Below are 13976 nucleotides of genomic sequence, written 5' to 3' on the forward strand. Positions count from 1 at the left end.
GCAGCAGGAAGATTGTTTCAGGATTGGAGAGCTGGCGTGTTGATAGGATCCATTACGGAGACAGGGAAAAGGCAAATTGTTTATAAAACTGTCAGGGGCTAGAGGAGCAATGCTGTGATGTTGCTAGGCAACCCTTGCAGGAGGATAAGGAGGAGGACGCAGTCAGAGATGCAGGATAAAGATGATTGGTTGGAGATGACATCATCCCTTTTTTTCTCCAGAAGGCTCATTGCAGGATGTGTGCTGAGGAGTGTTTTCTAGAGTGTGAACCTGTGAGCTTTCCACTGAGCAGGGACAGGGTGTCGTTAGTTAAAGCTGCATAGGCTGAGGCAAGTGATGCTCCATACTAAAAATTAGCTGACTGGAGAGAGTCTGTTCTAAAAATAGAGGCATAATTCATAACTCAGATACATAGGCCCTGGCCTGGCCAGTGTCTTTCCCACATACAGTACATGAATCCTCATTGAAACGAGCATCTGCTGCTGATTTTCCTATCTCTCCAAGTAGATCAATGGAAGCTTGCCATTTCCCCTACCTGGTCTGCATGTTAGTAGTCCGTATATAGAGATCTCTTTCTGTTAGCAAACCACTCAAATAGGCTCCGATGACCTTATTCGTCTTGGAAAGTCCTTGTGGAAAGCAGCGTAACAGAGGGGAGGACAAGTGGAGGACTACGCCAACACTGAAGCTCATTAGATTAGCCCCAGTTGAATATCTGATGAATGACCATATTAAAGAGTGTTTTCTCTTAGACTAGATTAGCTGTTGGCAAGGCCTGTGTGTGTGTGATAATGTTGTGCAGTGTGTGTGTTTGTGTGTGTGCACGCACTTGTGTGTTTGTGGTTGTGTGTGTGTGTGTGTGTATACTATCATGTGTTTGATTGTGCGTGAGCACACTTCCTTGCGTGTGTGTGTGTGTGTGTGTGTGTGTGTGTGTGTGTGTGTGTGTGTGTGTGTGTGTGTGTGTGTGTGTGTGTGTGTGTGTGTGTGTGTGTGTGTGTGTGTGTGTGTGTGTGTGTGTGTGTGTGTGTGTGTGTGTGTGTGTGTGTGTGTGCATTTGTCTGTCTGCCTGTGTCTGTTTGTGGTTTTTCTCAGGAGGGTGGTATCATGCTCTGAAAAGGCCTGTTGTTGTTCACCAGGTAAGGTCAGAGCACCAGCAGACAGGCTAGATTTGTATTCCTGTCTCTGAGTCCCTTGTCCAGGTCCTGGGAGAGGGCCTGTTATGGGTGGGGGGGGTTCTGTTCTGGGGTAGAGAGGAGAGGGCCTGTTCTGGGGAGAGAGAGGAGAGGGGAGAAGGCCTGTTCTGTGGAGAGGGGAGAGGCCTGTTCTGGGGTAGAGAGGAGAGGGGAGAGGGCCTGTTCTGTGGAGAGAGAGGAGAGGGGAGAGGGCCTGTTCTGTGGAGAGGGGAGAGGCCTGTTCTGGGGAGAGAGAGGAGAGGGGAGAGGGCCTGTTCTGTGGAGAGACGAGAGGGGAGAGGGCCTGTTCTGTGGAGAGAGGAGAAGGGAGAGGGCCTGTTCTGTGGAGAGAGGAGAGGGGAGAGGGCCTGTTCTGGGGGAGAGACGAGAGGGGAGAGGGCCTGTTCTGTGGAGAGACGAGAGGAGAGAGGGCCTGTTCTGTGGAGAGACGAGAGGGGAGAGGGCCTGTTCTGTGGAGAGGGGAGAGGGCCTGTTCTGTGGAGAGACGAGAGGGGAGAGGGCCTGTTCTGTGGAGAGACGAGAGGGGAGAGGGCCTGTTCTGTGGAGAGACGAGAGGGGAGAAGGCCTGTTCTGTGGAGAGACGAGAGGGGAGAGGGCCTGTTCTGTGGAGAGAGGAGAGGGGAGAAGGCCTGTTCTGTGGAGAGAGGAGAGGGGAGAGGGCCTGTTCTGGGGGAGAGAGGAGAGGGGAGAAGGCCTGTTCTGTGGAGAGAGGAGAGGGGAGAGGGCCTGTTCTGTGGAGAGACGAGACGGGAGAGGGCCTGTTCTGTGGAGAGACGAGAGGGGAGAAGGCCTGTTCTGTGGAGAGAGGAGAGGGGAGAGGGCCTGTTCTGTGGAGAGACGAGAGGGGAGAGGGCCTGTTCTGTGGAGAGACGAGAGGGGAGAAGGCCTGTTCTGTGGAGAGAGGAGAGGGGAGAGGGCCTGTTCTGTGGAGAGAGGAGAGGGGAGAGGGCCTGTTCTGTGGAGAGACGAGAGGGGAGAAGGCCTGTTCTGTGGAGAGACGAGAGGGGAGAAGGCCTGTTCTGTGGAGAGAGGAGAGGGGAGAGGGCCTGTTCTGTGGAGAGACGAGTGGGGGGAGGGCCTGTTCTGTGGAGAGACGAGAGGGGAGAAGGCCTGTTCTGTGGAGAGAGGAGAGGGGAGAGGGCCTGTTCTGTGGAGAGAGGAGAGGGGAGAGGGCCTGTTCTGTGGAGAGACGAGACGGGAAAGGGCCTGTTCTGTGGAGAGGGGAGAGGTCCTGTTCTGGGGAGAGGGGAGAGGTCCTGTTCTGGGGGGAGAGGGGGGAGGGCCTGTTCTGGGGGGAGAACAGAAGGCCAAATGAAGAACTAGTAGTTATTTTGGCAGGAGAACAGCAAAGACAGAGCTGCTACTGAATATAGACTCGTTGTGACTGATAGAGAAGGAATGTAGATAAACATGACTGGATGGAAGTTTACATGGATGCCAAACACTTGCCTTGGAGTGGACTGTTTAACCCTGTACATTACAAAACATTGCATACTGTAGGTGTCAAAACATTTAGCCTTTGTGACCATATAAAACCAGTCAGTTTGTGACTCTCTCCTCTGTTGTTTGTGTGACAGACTACCAGAGGCTGATGACTGTGGCCGAGAGCATCACAGCCTTAATGTTCCCTTTCCAGTGGCAGCATGTCTATGTGCCCATCCTGCCCGCCTCACTGCTGCACTTCCTGGATGCCCCAGTGCCCTACCTGATGGGACTGCACTCCAACGGAGAGGGTGACCGCACCAAACTAGAGCTGCCCCAGGAGGTAACCTATACACTCATGCACCTATGCACGCATGTTTGCACACACGCACATACGCACAGCTACTCCCATAAACACACGCACACACACAAATTGAAATATAGATTTTTGAGAGTTGTGCATGTAATTATTTCTCTAGGGTTGTTTACCTTGTTCATTTCTCTCATTTCTCTCCTCTCCCATCCTCCCTATTCCTTCTCTCCAAAAGGCTTTTTAATTGGAAACATTGAGCTCTAGCTGAAACCATTTAGTTGGATGCCCTCATCCCAGCCCTCTTTAAATGCAGCCTGTCAGAGCGATAACAAGTCATTTCTAATCAGATTGCAATGCGTGAATGTGTTTATCTGTAGAGAGAATCACAGGGCCTTACAACACAGATTACAAACCATCCCTCGATCCCTAGATCTCCAGGCTTGTTTTTGTCCTTTGTTTTGATTAACAGTCGTTTTTCCACCAGATTTACACGCAGGACGTGACTTTTTTTAATCAATTGACTTATATGATTGATTAATTACTTAGATAACCCATTGATAAATGCTAAATGGTTATCATGAATCATTATTCATGCTTAATGATTGTTCTTAAATAAAATGGGTTTGTGTTTACGTCTTAATGATGTTCTCAAAGGGTCGAGTGTTTCCTTTGTGAGGACAAACAGCCCTCATTAACCATGCTGTAGCTTACCCATGCTTTTACGGTTGATCAAAACACGTTGCTTTGCTCCTGTACACAGCAATTCTGCTAAAGGCCCTTCAACACAGAGCCTGGAGGAAGGGTGCTGTGTGTGCAACAAGCTTTTACACATCTGGAGGAAGGGTGCTGTGTGTGCAACAAGCTTTTACACATCTGGAGGAAGGGTGCTGTGTGTGCAACAAGCTTGTACACATCTGGAGGAAGGGTGCTGTGTGTGCAACAAGCTTTTACACATGTGGAGGAAGGGTGCTGTGTGTGCAACAAGCTTTTACACATCTGGAGGAAGGGTGCTGTGTGTGCAACAAGCTTTTACACATCTGGAGGAAGGGTGCTGTGTGTGCAACAAGCTTTTACCCATGTGGAGCCGGTCTAATGGAAAGAGCTATGATGAATAAAAAGCCTGAGAATTTGTGAATCGAGGACCTAAGTCAATCTCAATATTGCCTTATTCATCCATGTCCACTCAACGGAACGACTTTATTAGTGTAGTGTCAACAACGCAGCCACTGCCAGCTAGCCTACAAAGTCAACAACGCAGCCACTGCCAGCTAGCCTACTTCAGCAGTACTGTATCATTTTAATCATTTTAGTCAATAAGATTCTTGCTACGTAAGCTTAACTTTCTGAACATTCGAGACGTGTAGTCCACTTGTCATTCCAATCTCCTTTGCATTAGCGTAGCCTCTTCTGTAGCCTGTCAACTATGTGTCTGTCTATCCCTGTTCTCTCCTCTCTGCACAGACCATACAAACGCTCCACACCACGTGGCCGCAGCCACCCTAATCTGGTGGTCCCAGCGCGCATGACCCACGTGGAGTTCCAGGTCTCCGGTAGCCTCTGGAACTGCCGATCTGCGGCCAACAAGGCAGAGTTCATCTCAGCCTATGCCTCCCTCCAGTCCCTCGACTTCTTGGCACTGACGGAAACATGGATCACCACAGACAACACTGCTACTCCTACTGCTCTCTCTTCGTCCGCCCACGTGTTCTCGCACACCCCGAGAGCTTCTGGTCAGCGGGGTGGTGGCACCGGGATCCTCATCTCTCCCAAGTGGTCATTCTCTCTTTCTCCCCTTACCCATCTGTCTATCGCCTCCTTTGAATTCCATGCTGTCACAGTTACCAGCCCTTTCAAGCTTAACATCCTTATCATTTATCGCCCTCCAGGTTCCCTCGGAGAGTTCATCAATGAGCTTGATGCCTTGATAAGCTCCTTTCCTGAGGACGGCTCACCTCTCACAGTGCTGGGCGACTTTAACCTCCCCACGTCTACCTTTGACTCATTCCTCTCTGCCTCCTTCTTTCCACTCCTCTCCTCTTTTGACCTCACCCTCTCACCTTCCCCCCTACTCACAAGGCAGGCAATACGCTCGACCTCATCTTTACTAGATGCTGTTCTTCCACTAACCTCATTGCAACTCCCCTCCAAGTCTCCGACCACTACCTTGTATCCTTTTCCCTCTCGCTCTCATCCAACACCTCCCACACTGCCCCTACTCGGATGGTATCGCGCCGTCCCAACCTTCGCTCTCTCTCCCCCGCTACTCTCTCCTCTTCCATCCTATCATCTCTTCCCTCTGCTCAAACCTTCTCCAACCTATCTCCTGATTCTGCCTCCTCAACCCTCCTCTCCTCCCTTTCTGCATCCTTTGACTCTCTATGTCCCCTATCCTCCAGGCCGGCTCGGTCCTCCCCTCCCGCCCCGTGGCTCGACGACTCATTGCGAGCTCACAGAACAGGGCTCCGGGCAGCCGAGCGGAAATGGAGGAAAACTCGCCTCCCTGCGGACCTGGCATCCTTTCACTCCCTCCTCTCTACATTTTCCTCCTCTGTCTCTGCTGCTAAAGCCATTTTCTACCACTCTAAATTCCAAGCATCTGCCTCTAACCCTAGGAAGCTCTTTGCCACCTTCTCCTCCCTCCTGAATCCTCCTCCCCCTCACCCCCCTCCTCCCTCTCTGCAGATGACTTCGTCAACCATTTTGAAAAGAAGGTCGACGACATCCGATCCTCGTTTGCTAAGTCAAACGGCACCGCTGGTTCTGCTCACACTGCCCTACCCTGTGCTCTGACCTCTTTCTCCCCTCTCTCTCCAGATGAAATCTCGCGTCTTGTGACGGCCGGCCGCCCAACAACCTGCCCGCTTGACCCTATCCCCTCCTCTCTTCTCCAGACCATTTCCGGAGACCTTCTCCCTTACCTCACCTCGCTCATCAACTCATCCCTGACCGCTGGCTACGTCCCTTCCATCTTCAAATCAAATCAAATTTTATTTGTCACATACACATGGTTAGCAGATGTTAATGCGAGTGTTGCACCCCTTCTGAAAAAACCTACACTCGATCCCTCCGATGTCAACAACTTCAGACCAGTATCCCTTCTTTCTTTTCTCTCCAAAACTCTTGAACGTGCCGTCCTTGGCCAGCTCTCCCGCTATCTCTCTCTGAATGACCTTCTTGATCCAAATCAGTCAGGTTTCAAGACTAGTCATTCAACTGAGACTGCTCTCCTCTGTATCACGGAGGCGCTCCGCACTACTAAAGCTAACTTTCTCTCCTCTGCTCTCATCCTTCTAGACCTATCGGCTGCCTTCGATACTGTGAACCATCAGATCCTCCTCTCCACCCTCTCCGAGTTGGGCATCTCCGGCGCGGCCCACGCTTGGATTGCGTCCTACCTGACAGGTCGCTCCTACCAGGTGGCGTGGCGAGAATCTGTCTCCTCACCACGCGCTCTCACCACTGGTGTCCCCCAGGGCTCTGTTCTAGGCCCTCTCCTACTCTCGCTATACACCAAGTCACTTGGCTCTGTCATAACCTCACATGGTCTCTCCTATCATTGCTATGCAGACGACACACAATTAATCTTCTCCTTTCCCCCTTCTGATGACCAGGTGGCGAATCGCATCTCTGCATGTCTGGCAGACATATCAGTGTGGATGACGGATCACCACCTCAAGCTGAACCTCGGCAAGACGGAGCTGCTCTTCCTCCCGGGGAAGGACTGCCCGTTCCATGATCTCGCCATCACGGTTGACAACTCCATTGTGTCCTCCTCCCAGAGCGCTAAGAACCTTGGCGTGATCCTGGACAACACCCTGTCGTTCTCAACTAACATCAAGGCGGTGGCCCGTTCCTGTAGGTTCATGCTCTACAACATCCGCAGAGTACGACCCTGCCTCACACAGGAAGCGGCGCAGGTCCTAATCCAGGCACTTGTCATCTCCCATCTGGATTACTGCAACTCGCTGTTGGCTGGGCTCCCTGCCTGTGCCATTAAACCCCTACAACTCATCCAGAACGCCGCAGCCCGTCTGGTGTTCAACCTTCCCAAGTTCTCTCACGTCACCCCGCTCCTCCGCTCTCTCCACTGGCTTCCAGTTGAAGCTAGCATCCGCTACAAGACCATGGTGCTTGCCTACGGAGCTGTGAGGGGAACGGCACCTCAGTACCTCCAGGCTCTGATCAGGCCCTACACCCAAACAAGGGCACTGCGTTCATCCACCTCTGGCCTGCTCGCCTCCCTACCACTGAGGAAGTACAGTTCCCGCTCAGCCCAGTCAAAACTGTTCGCTGCTCTGGCCCCCCCAATGGTGGAACAAACTCCCTCACGACGCCAGGACAGCGGAGTCAATCACCACCTTCCGGAGACACCTGAAACCCCACCTCTTTAAGGAATACCTAGGATATGATAAGTAATCCTTCTCACCCCCCCCCCTTTAAGATTTAGATGCACTATTGTAAAGTGACTGTTCTACTGGATGTCATAAGGTGAATGCACCAATTTGTAAGTCGCTCTGGATAAGAGCGTCTGCTAAATGACTTAAATGTAATGTAAAATGTAATGTCTATATTTAAATCCTAATACTCTTCAGATGAAAAGCAGCAGATCAAGTCTTGAAGTCATCCACATCTTTTCTCACTATACCGCAATTGGTACTGCTCTGCATTAAGCCACCTAGTGGAGCAAAGTGGGAATGGTTCTGCTATAACAAGAACATAACTATCACTCAGTTTGCTTCTCTCTGGTGTTCTCTGTTTCACCGACATGTTTACAATGACAACTAAACAAGACCACCTGTCATTCCAGGCCAACTTGTGTTTCGTGGACATCGACAACCACTTCATTGAGCTGCCAGAGGACCTCCCTCTGTTCCCCAACAAGCTAGAGTTCATCCAGGAGATCTCCGAGGTGCTGTTGGCCTTTGGCGTGTCTCCGGAGGGGAACCTGCTCCACAGCCAGGGCCAGGCCAAACACCGGGGCTTCCGCTCCACTGACATGGTCACAGACAGACGCAACGGCAACCTGGCCAGCTCGCCCCTCAACTCCTACCTGCTGAGGGAGAACGAGACCATCGCTAGACTGCAGGCCCTGGTCAAGAGGACTGGGGTCAGCCTGGAGAAGGTGAGAGCAGGTCATCTGTCATCCGTTTGACTGGAACATATTATTCTAGATAGAGAGTCTGCATATACACTGAGTCCTAATGTTTGGTATACTCAGTGTAAATTCATGCAGAATAATACTGCCTGTCTGTCACACTCTTTTGAAAATGACTAAGGTTGGGAAAGGCAGTCTATGAGCTGCCCATGTAAGCTGCTGCCGGCTAGCTCCGAGTGTGCTGTGCTCAGCCCTGGTGACGAAGGAAGTCTGTTACATTGCCATCATCAGAAAATTGTCGCCCATAAAGAACCTAATTGCCATCTCGTTTGAACATGACACAGAGGGACGTTGGTAATAGATGGTAATGCTTCAGCAGAATCACATTATAGACCAGTGATTGAATTAATTAGCTTTTAACTACAGAGAGGAGGTCTCTTCATATCTGTAGGAGCCCAGAGTAAGCAGCTTATGGACTAGTAGGGGCTCATCATTAGCTTTCTCTGGAGAGATTGCCTGCCCTGGTAGTCTGCTTTTAGCTCCTCATTTTGTGGGTACGGCTTCAGGTAGGGTCATTGTGGCCATGTCTCACATTAAGGTAACCACCTGATTTAGGATCAGTGGTGTCTCAATGAATTAGAAGGTAACCACCTGATTTAGGATCAGTGGTGTAGAGCAATGAATTAGAGGAGGGCTCAGTGGGTCACATCCCTGCCATCTGATCTGGGCGTCGTAGCCATTACTCATCTTAATGTCTATGCGGACATGTATAGGCGATTCACTCACTGTGTCTTTTTGTCCTGCTCTTGCATGTTGAGATCTGCAATTGTGTCACACTTTGATTGTAACAGAGGAATGTGTGTGTTTTCAGTTTTTTTTTGTCAATAAATCAAAACATCTCAGACGTTTTCCCCCATGCCCCTATCAGTGCTCCAGCAGCTTGTGCTAACATGGAGATAAGAAACCCATACCCTCTATGGCAGGAGTAGGCAACTAGATTCAGCCGCGGGCCGGTTTTTATCACAGCTGATGGTCAGGGGGCCGGAATATAATTCAAATCATTTGAAAACTGCAAGTTGACCACATCTAAGCCCAAACATTGATTGGATTTGATAATAACAATAATTTCATACCTTGATTACACGATCACATATTTATATATTTTTAATTAGTGGAAATATTGGTGATTTTACAGTTATTTTCTTACCAGCCCACCCGCTGCCGGCCACCTGTTGTCAACCCCTGCTCTATGTCTTTCTTAACTTCTGTTGTCAACCCCTGCTCTATGTCTTTCTTAACTTCTGTTGTCAACCCCTGCTCTATGTCTTTCTTAACTTCTGTCGTCAACCTCTGCTCTATGTCTTTCTTAACTTCTGTCGTCAACCTCTGCTCTATGTCTTTCTTAACTTCTGTCGTCAACCTCTGCTCTATGTCTTTCTTAACTTCTGTCGTCAACCTCTGCTCTATGTCTTTCTTAACTTCTGTCGTCAACCCCTGCTCTATGTCTTTCTTAACTTCTGTCGTCAACCTCTGCTCTATGTCTTTCTTAACTTCTGTCGTCAACCTCTGCTCTATGTCTTTCTTAACTTCTGTCGTCAACCTCTGCTCTATGTCTTTCTTAACTTCTGTCGTCAACCCCTGCTCTATGTCTTTCTTAACTTCTGTCGTCAACCCTGCTCTATGTCTTTCTTAACTTCTGTCGTCAACCTCTGCTCTATGTCTTTCTTAACTTCTGTCGTCAACCTCTGCTCTATGTCTTTCTTAACTTCTGTCGTCAACCTCTGCTCTATGTCTTTCTTAACTTCTGTCGTCAACCCCTGCTCTATGTCTTTCTTAACTTCTGTCGTCAACCCCTGCTCTATGTCTTTCTTAACTTCTGTTGTCAACCTCTGCTCTATGTCTTTCTTAACTTCTGTCGTCAACCCCTGCTCTATGTCTTTCTTAACTTCTGTCGTCAACCCCTGCTCTATGTCTTTCTTAACTTCTGTCGTCAACCCCTGCTCTATGTCTTTCTTAACTTCTGTCGTCAACCTCTGCTCTATGTCTTTCTTAACTTCTGTCGTCAACCCCTGCTCTATGTCTTTCTTAACTTCTGTCGTCAACCCCTGCTCTATGTCTTTCTTAACTTCTGTCGTCAACCCCTGCTCTATGTCTTTCTTAACTTCTGTCGTCAACCCCTGCTCTATGTCTTTCTTAACTTCTGTCGTCAACCCCTGCTCTATGTCTTTCTTAACTTCTGTCGTCAACCCCTGCTCTATGTCTTTCTTAACTTCTGTCGTCAACCTCTGCTCTATGTCTTTCTTAACTTCTGTCGTCAACCCCTGCTCTATGTCTTTCTTAACTTCTGTCGTCAACCTCTGCTCTATGTCTTTCTTAACTTCTGTCGTCAACCCCTGCTCTATGTCTTTCTTAACTTCTGTCGTCAACCCCTGCTCTATGTCTTTCTTAACTTCTGTCGTCAACCTCTGCTCTATGTCTTTCTTAACTTCTGTCGTCAACCTCTGCTCTATGTCTTTCTTAACTTCTGTCGTCAACCTCTGCTCTATGTCTTTCTTAACTTCTGTCGTCAACCTCTGCTCTATGTCTTTCTTAACTTCTGTCGTCAACCTCTGCTCTATGTCTTTCTTAACTTCTGTCGTCAACCTCTGCTCTATGTCTTTCTTAACTTCTGTCGTCAACCCCTGCTCTATGTCTTTCTTAACTTCTGTCGTCAACCTCTGCTCTATGTCTTTCTTAACTTCTGTCGTCAACCTCTGCTCTATGTCTTTCTTAACTTCTGTCGTCAACCCCTGCTCTATGTCTTTCTTAACTTCTGTTGTCAACCTCTGCTCTATGTCTTTCTTAACTTCTGTCGTCAACCCCTGCTCTATGTCTTTCTTAACTTCTGTCGTCAACCCCTGCTCTATGTCTTACTTAACTTCTGTCGTCAAACCCCTCTTTTTCTTCTTCTTTTTCACTCTCTATTTTTCTGTGCTGTGTTTTCCTGAGCCGCTGTGTTTCCTCTCCCTCTTCCAGTTGGATGTGAGGGAGGATGCCAGCAGCAACAAGGACCTGAAGGTGCAGTGTGATGAGGAGGAGCTGAAGATGCACCAGCTCAACATCCAGGTGCGAGAGGTCTTCGCCAACCGCTTCACCCAGATGTTCGCCGACTACGAGGTGTTTGTCATCCAGCCCAGCCAGGACAAGGAGTCCTGGTTCAGCAACAGGGACCAGATGCAGAACTTTGACAAGGTGAGATCAGGGATTCCCTATATAGGCACCTATATAGGGGCCCTAGGACTATGGTCAAAAGTAGTGCACTAAATAGGGAATAGGGTGCCATTTGGGACGCTGTCCTACTCCAGACTCTGAAATTAATTTGAGTGGAGGTCTTCAATGCTCTTTAAAGCTTTTCATATTTATTGACCCCCAGGAGACCTCACTTCATTTTGTGATGTGATTCTTGTCGATTCCAGGCCTCCTTCCTCTCTGACCAGCCTGAGCCCTACCTGCCCTTCCTGTCCCGTTTCCTGGAGACTCAGATGTTCGCCTCCTTCATCGATAGTAAGATCCTTTGCCATGATGATGAGGACAAGGAACACACGTTGAGGGTGTTTGACTCCCGCGTGGACAAAATCCGCATGCTGAACGTGCGCACGCCCACCCTGCGCACCTCCATGTACCAGACCTGCACCAATATCGACGAGGCGGGTAAGAAAAGAGGAAACCCATCTTCACACCTGTACTATTAGGAGATCATTGTCTCAGATGGTGCAAGATACTTGTATGTTTTCAAGACATACATGGGAATAGTCAGTAACACCTGGAATAATTCATGTCAAACAGGATTTAGCTGTGGATTTTTTTTCTTCTAACTATAAATTATTTCAAATTCCTCTCTGTAATTGTATGATTCATTGCATGCATGCTAGTTATGTACTAACCTAATACATTACACAGTTATCTACACCGTTGTAATAGTCTTAACTATGTATGTAGCTTGCTGTCATTGGTGCTGATGATGTTGAGTGTTGGGTTAGGTTAGGGATGCATAATTCCAATAACTTTGCAAAAATTCCCAGTTTTTCCAGAAATCCAGTTTGGAAGATTCCCGGAATCAGAAGGGAACAAGCAGGAAATCATGAATCCTCCAAACAGGATTTCTGGAAAACCTGACAATTTTCATAAGATTAAAGGAATTTTGCAAATTCAGGTGATGATAACTCACAGCATGGAGGTGTGGCGGTGAGGAGTCAGAGATGAGATGTGGAGTGGTGAATCTATGTGACTCCTCAGTGCTATGACTCATAGGCACTCACAGAGGGGCTTAACATTGACATAAGACTGTTAAATCCTCCATGACGGTTGGTGCTAATGGATCTGCTGTGACAGTACCTCATCCTCCTCCCCTCTATGTGTCACCCCAGAGAAGGCCATAGAGATGCGGGTGGTTAAGATCGACCACACGGCCCTGCATCCCCACCTGCTGGATATGAAGATTGGCCAGGGTCGCTACGAACACGGCTTCTTCCCCCGGCTGCAGTCTGACGTGCTCTCCACTGGACCCGTCAGCAACAAGTGAGTATCACACCTCCGCAAGAGAGACTGATTTACATACTTTGATTGATAATACTTAAAAAATATGTTTGTTTTGTCTCTCTCTTTGCTATTTGGCTTTCATATCTTTCTAAGTGAAGTTGTTTTGTTTGTATGTTAGATGGGCGAAGAGGAGTGCTCCAGCACAGTGGAGGAGGAAGGACAGACAGAAACAACACGCTGAGCACCTTTACCTGGACAATGACCAGAGAGAGGTGAGAGGACATCAAGCAGCCCTAGAAAAACGGGATTAACATTCCCAAACCATATTCACATGGATTTTGTCTATCTGTTTTTGTGTTATTGTTAGTTTCTTGACGATTTCTTCCTCACTCTTCTTCATGGCTTGCGGTATTCACTTCTAAATATCTAACGTCTGGAACGATTGAATTAAAGTCTTGTTTGTCCATTTTTCTCTGTTACTTTCCCTCAATTATTTCCTCTTGACCTAACCTCTCTTTCTGTTTCTGTTTCTATCCCTCTGACACCTACTGTCTCCCTCATATCTACCTACTGTATTTCTCTCACACACTCTCTCTTTCTTTCTCTCTCTCTCTCTCTCTCTCTCTCTCTCTCTCTCTCTCTCTCTCTCTCTCTCTCTCTCTCTCTCTCTCTCTCTCTCCGTCTCACACACACGCTCCCAGCATGTGGAGTGTCTGTTCCCGGAGCTACAGCTCCTGCTGTTTCTAGACTACTACTGGCTCTCGCAGTCCTTCAGGCCCTGTCTAAAGTCTGTGACTGTGGATGTGGTATGTGTTGGCAGTGGGTGGGGCCTGAGCCTCACACCATGTCCACATGGCCCCTCCCCCCATGTGGTCCTCAATCCCTCCTCCTCCCCCCAGCATCACAGCTTTACCTGATACTCCAGATCACTTTCCAGGGTTTCTTCTCAGGTTTAGGGTTTCACTTTAGGGTGCACTTAACTCCACATTAAGAAAGCAATATTTAGATTAATTTGACAGAATCTCAGAAAACACATGGCACTGACATGCCTCCCAGGATGGATGTTGAGGTCAGAAAGGTAAAATCGTCCATCATGAAATGACCTCAGTACAGGCAGCGCAGCTCATTATACAACTGACTCAGAGCTCCTCCCTCTCCCTCTGGAATGATCAATCCCTCACTGTAGTAGTTACCAGAAATCTATCCACAGTATGCACTGTATACGTTCTGTGGTTGGTTGCTGAGTGGTGTGACCCTCTGTGTTTATGTGATGATGAACATTGAGCCAGATGAATTACTCTCCCTTGGTGTATAGCCTACTCTTGGGCCACTCCACGTGTGTCCTCTCTGACCCTGTCCTATCTGACCCTGTCCTATCTGACCCTGTCCTATCTGACCCTGTCATGTCTTATACCTGTCCTGTCTGACCCTG

The 13976-nt window shown here is 48.7% G+C and overlaps 1 protein-coding gene across 4 annotated transcripts in view; it reads left to right on the forward strand.

Annotated features, from left to right (window-relative positions):
- The window catches only part of LOC124033615 (DENN domain-containing protein 5A-like), a 62710-nt gene that overhangs the window by 31758 nt on the left and 16976 nt on the right, over positions 1-13976 (forward strand). For 2 of the 4 annotated variants that reach the window (XM_046345710.1, XM_046345711.1), the window contains 7 exons: positions 2774-2961; positions 7739-8053; positions 11042-11257; positions 11482-11716; positions 12433-12583; positions 12723-12816; positions 13246-13350. In XM_046345710.1, coding sequence (XP_046201666.1) covers positions 2774-2961; positions 7739-8053; positions 11042-11257; positions 11482-11716; positions 12433-12583; positions 12723-12816; positions 13246-13350 — 1304 coding nt within the window. The remainder of the gene's footprint in view (positions 1-2773; positions 2962-7738; positions 8054-11041; positions 11258-11481; positions 11717-12432; positions 12584-12722; positions 12817-13245; positions 13351-13976) is intronic. The other 2 variants (XM_046345712.1, XM_046345713.1) reach the window with 1 other exon arrangement.

Source organism: Oncorhynchus gorbuscha, linkage group LG04 (assembly GCF_021184085.1).
Source record: "Oncorhynchus gorbuscha isolate QuinsamMale2020 ecotype Even-year linkage group LG04, OgorEven_v1.0, whole genome shotgun sequence".
Lineage (NCBI taxonomy): Eukaryota > Metazoa > Chordata > Actinopteri > Salmoniformes > Salmonidae > Oncorhynchus > Oncorhynchus gorbuscha.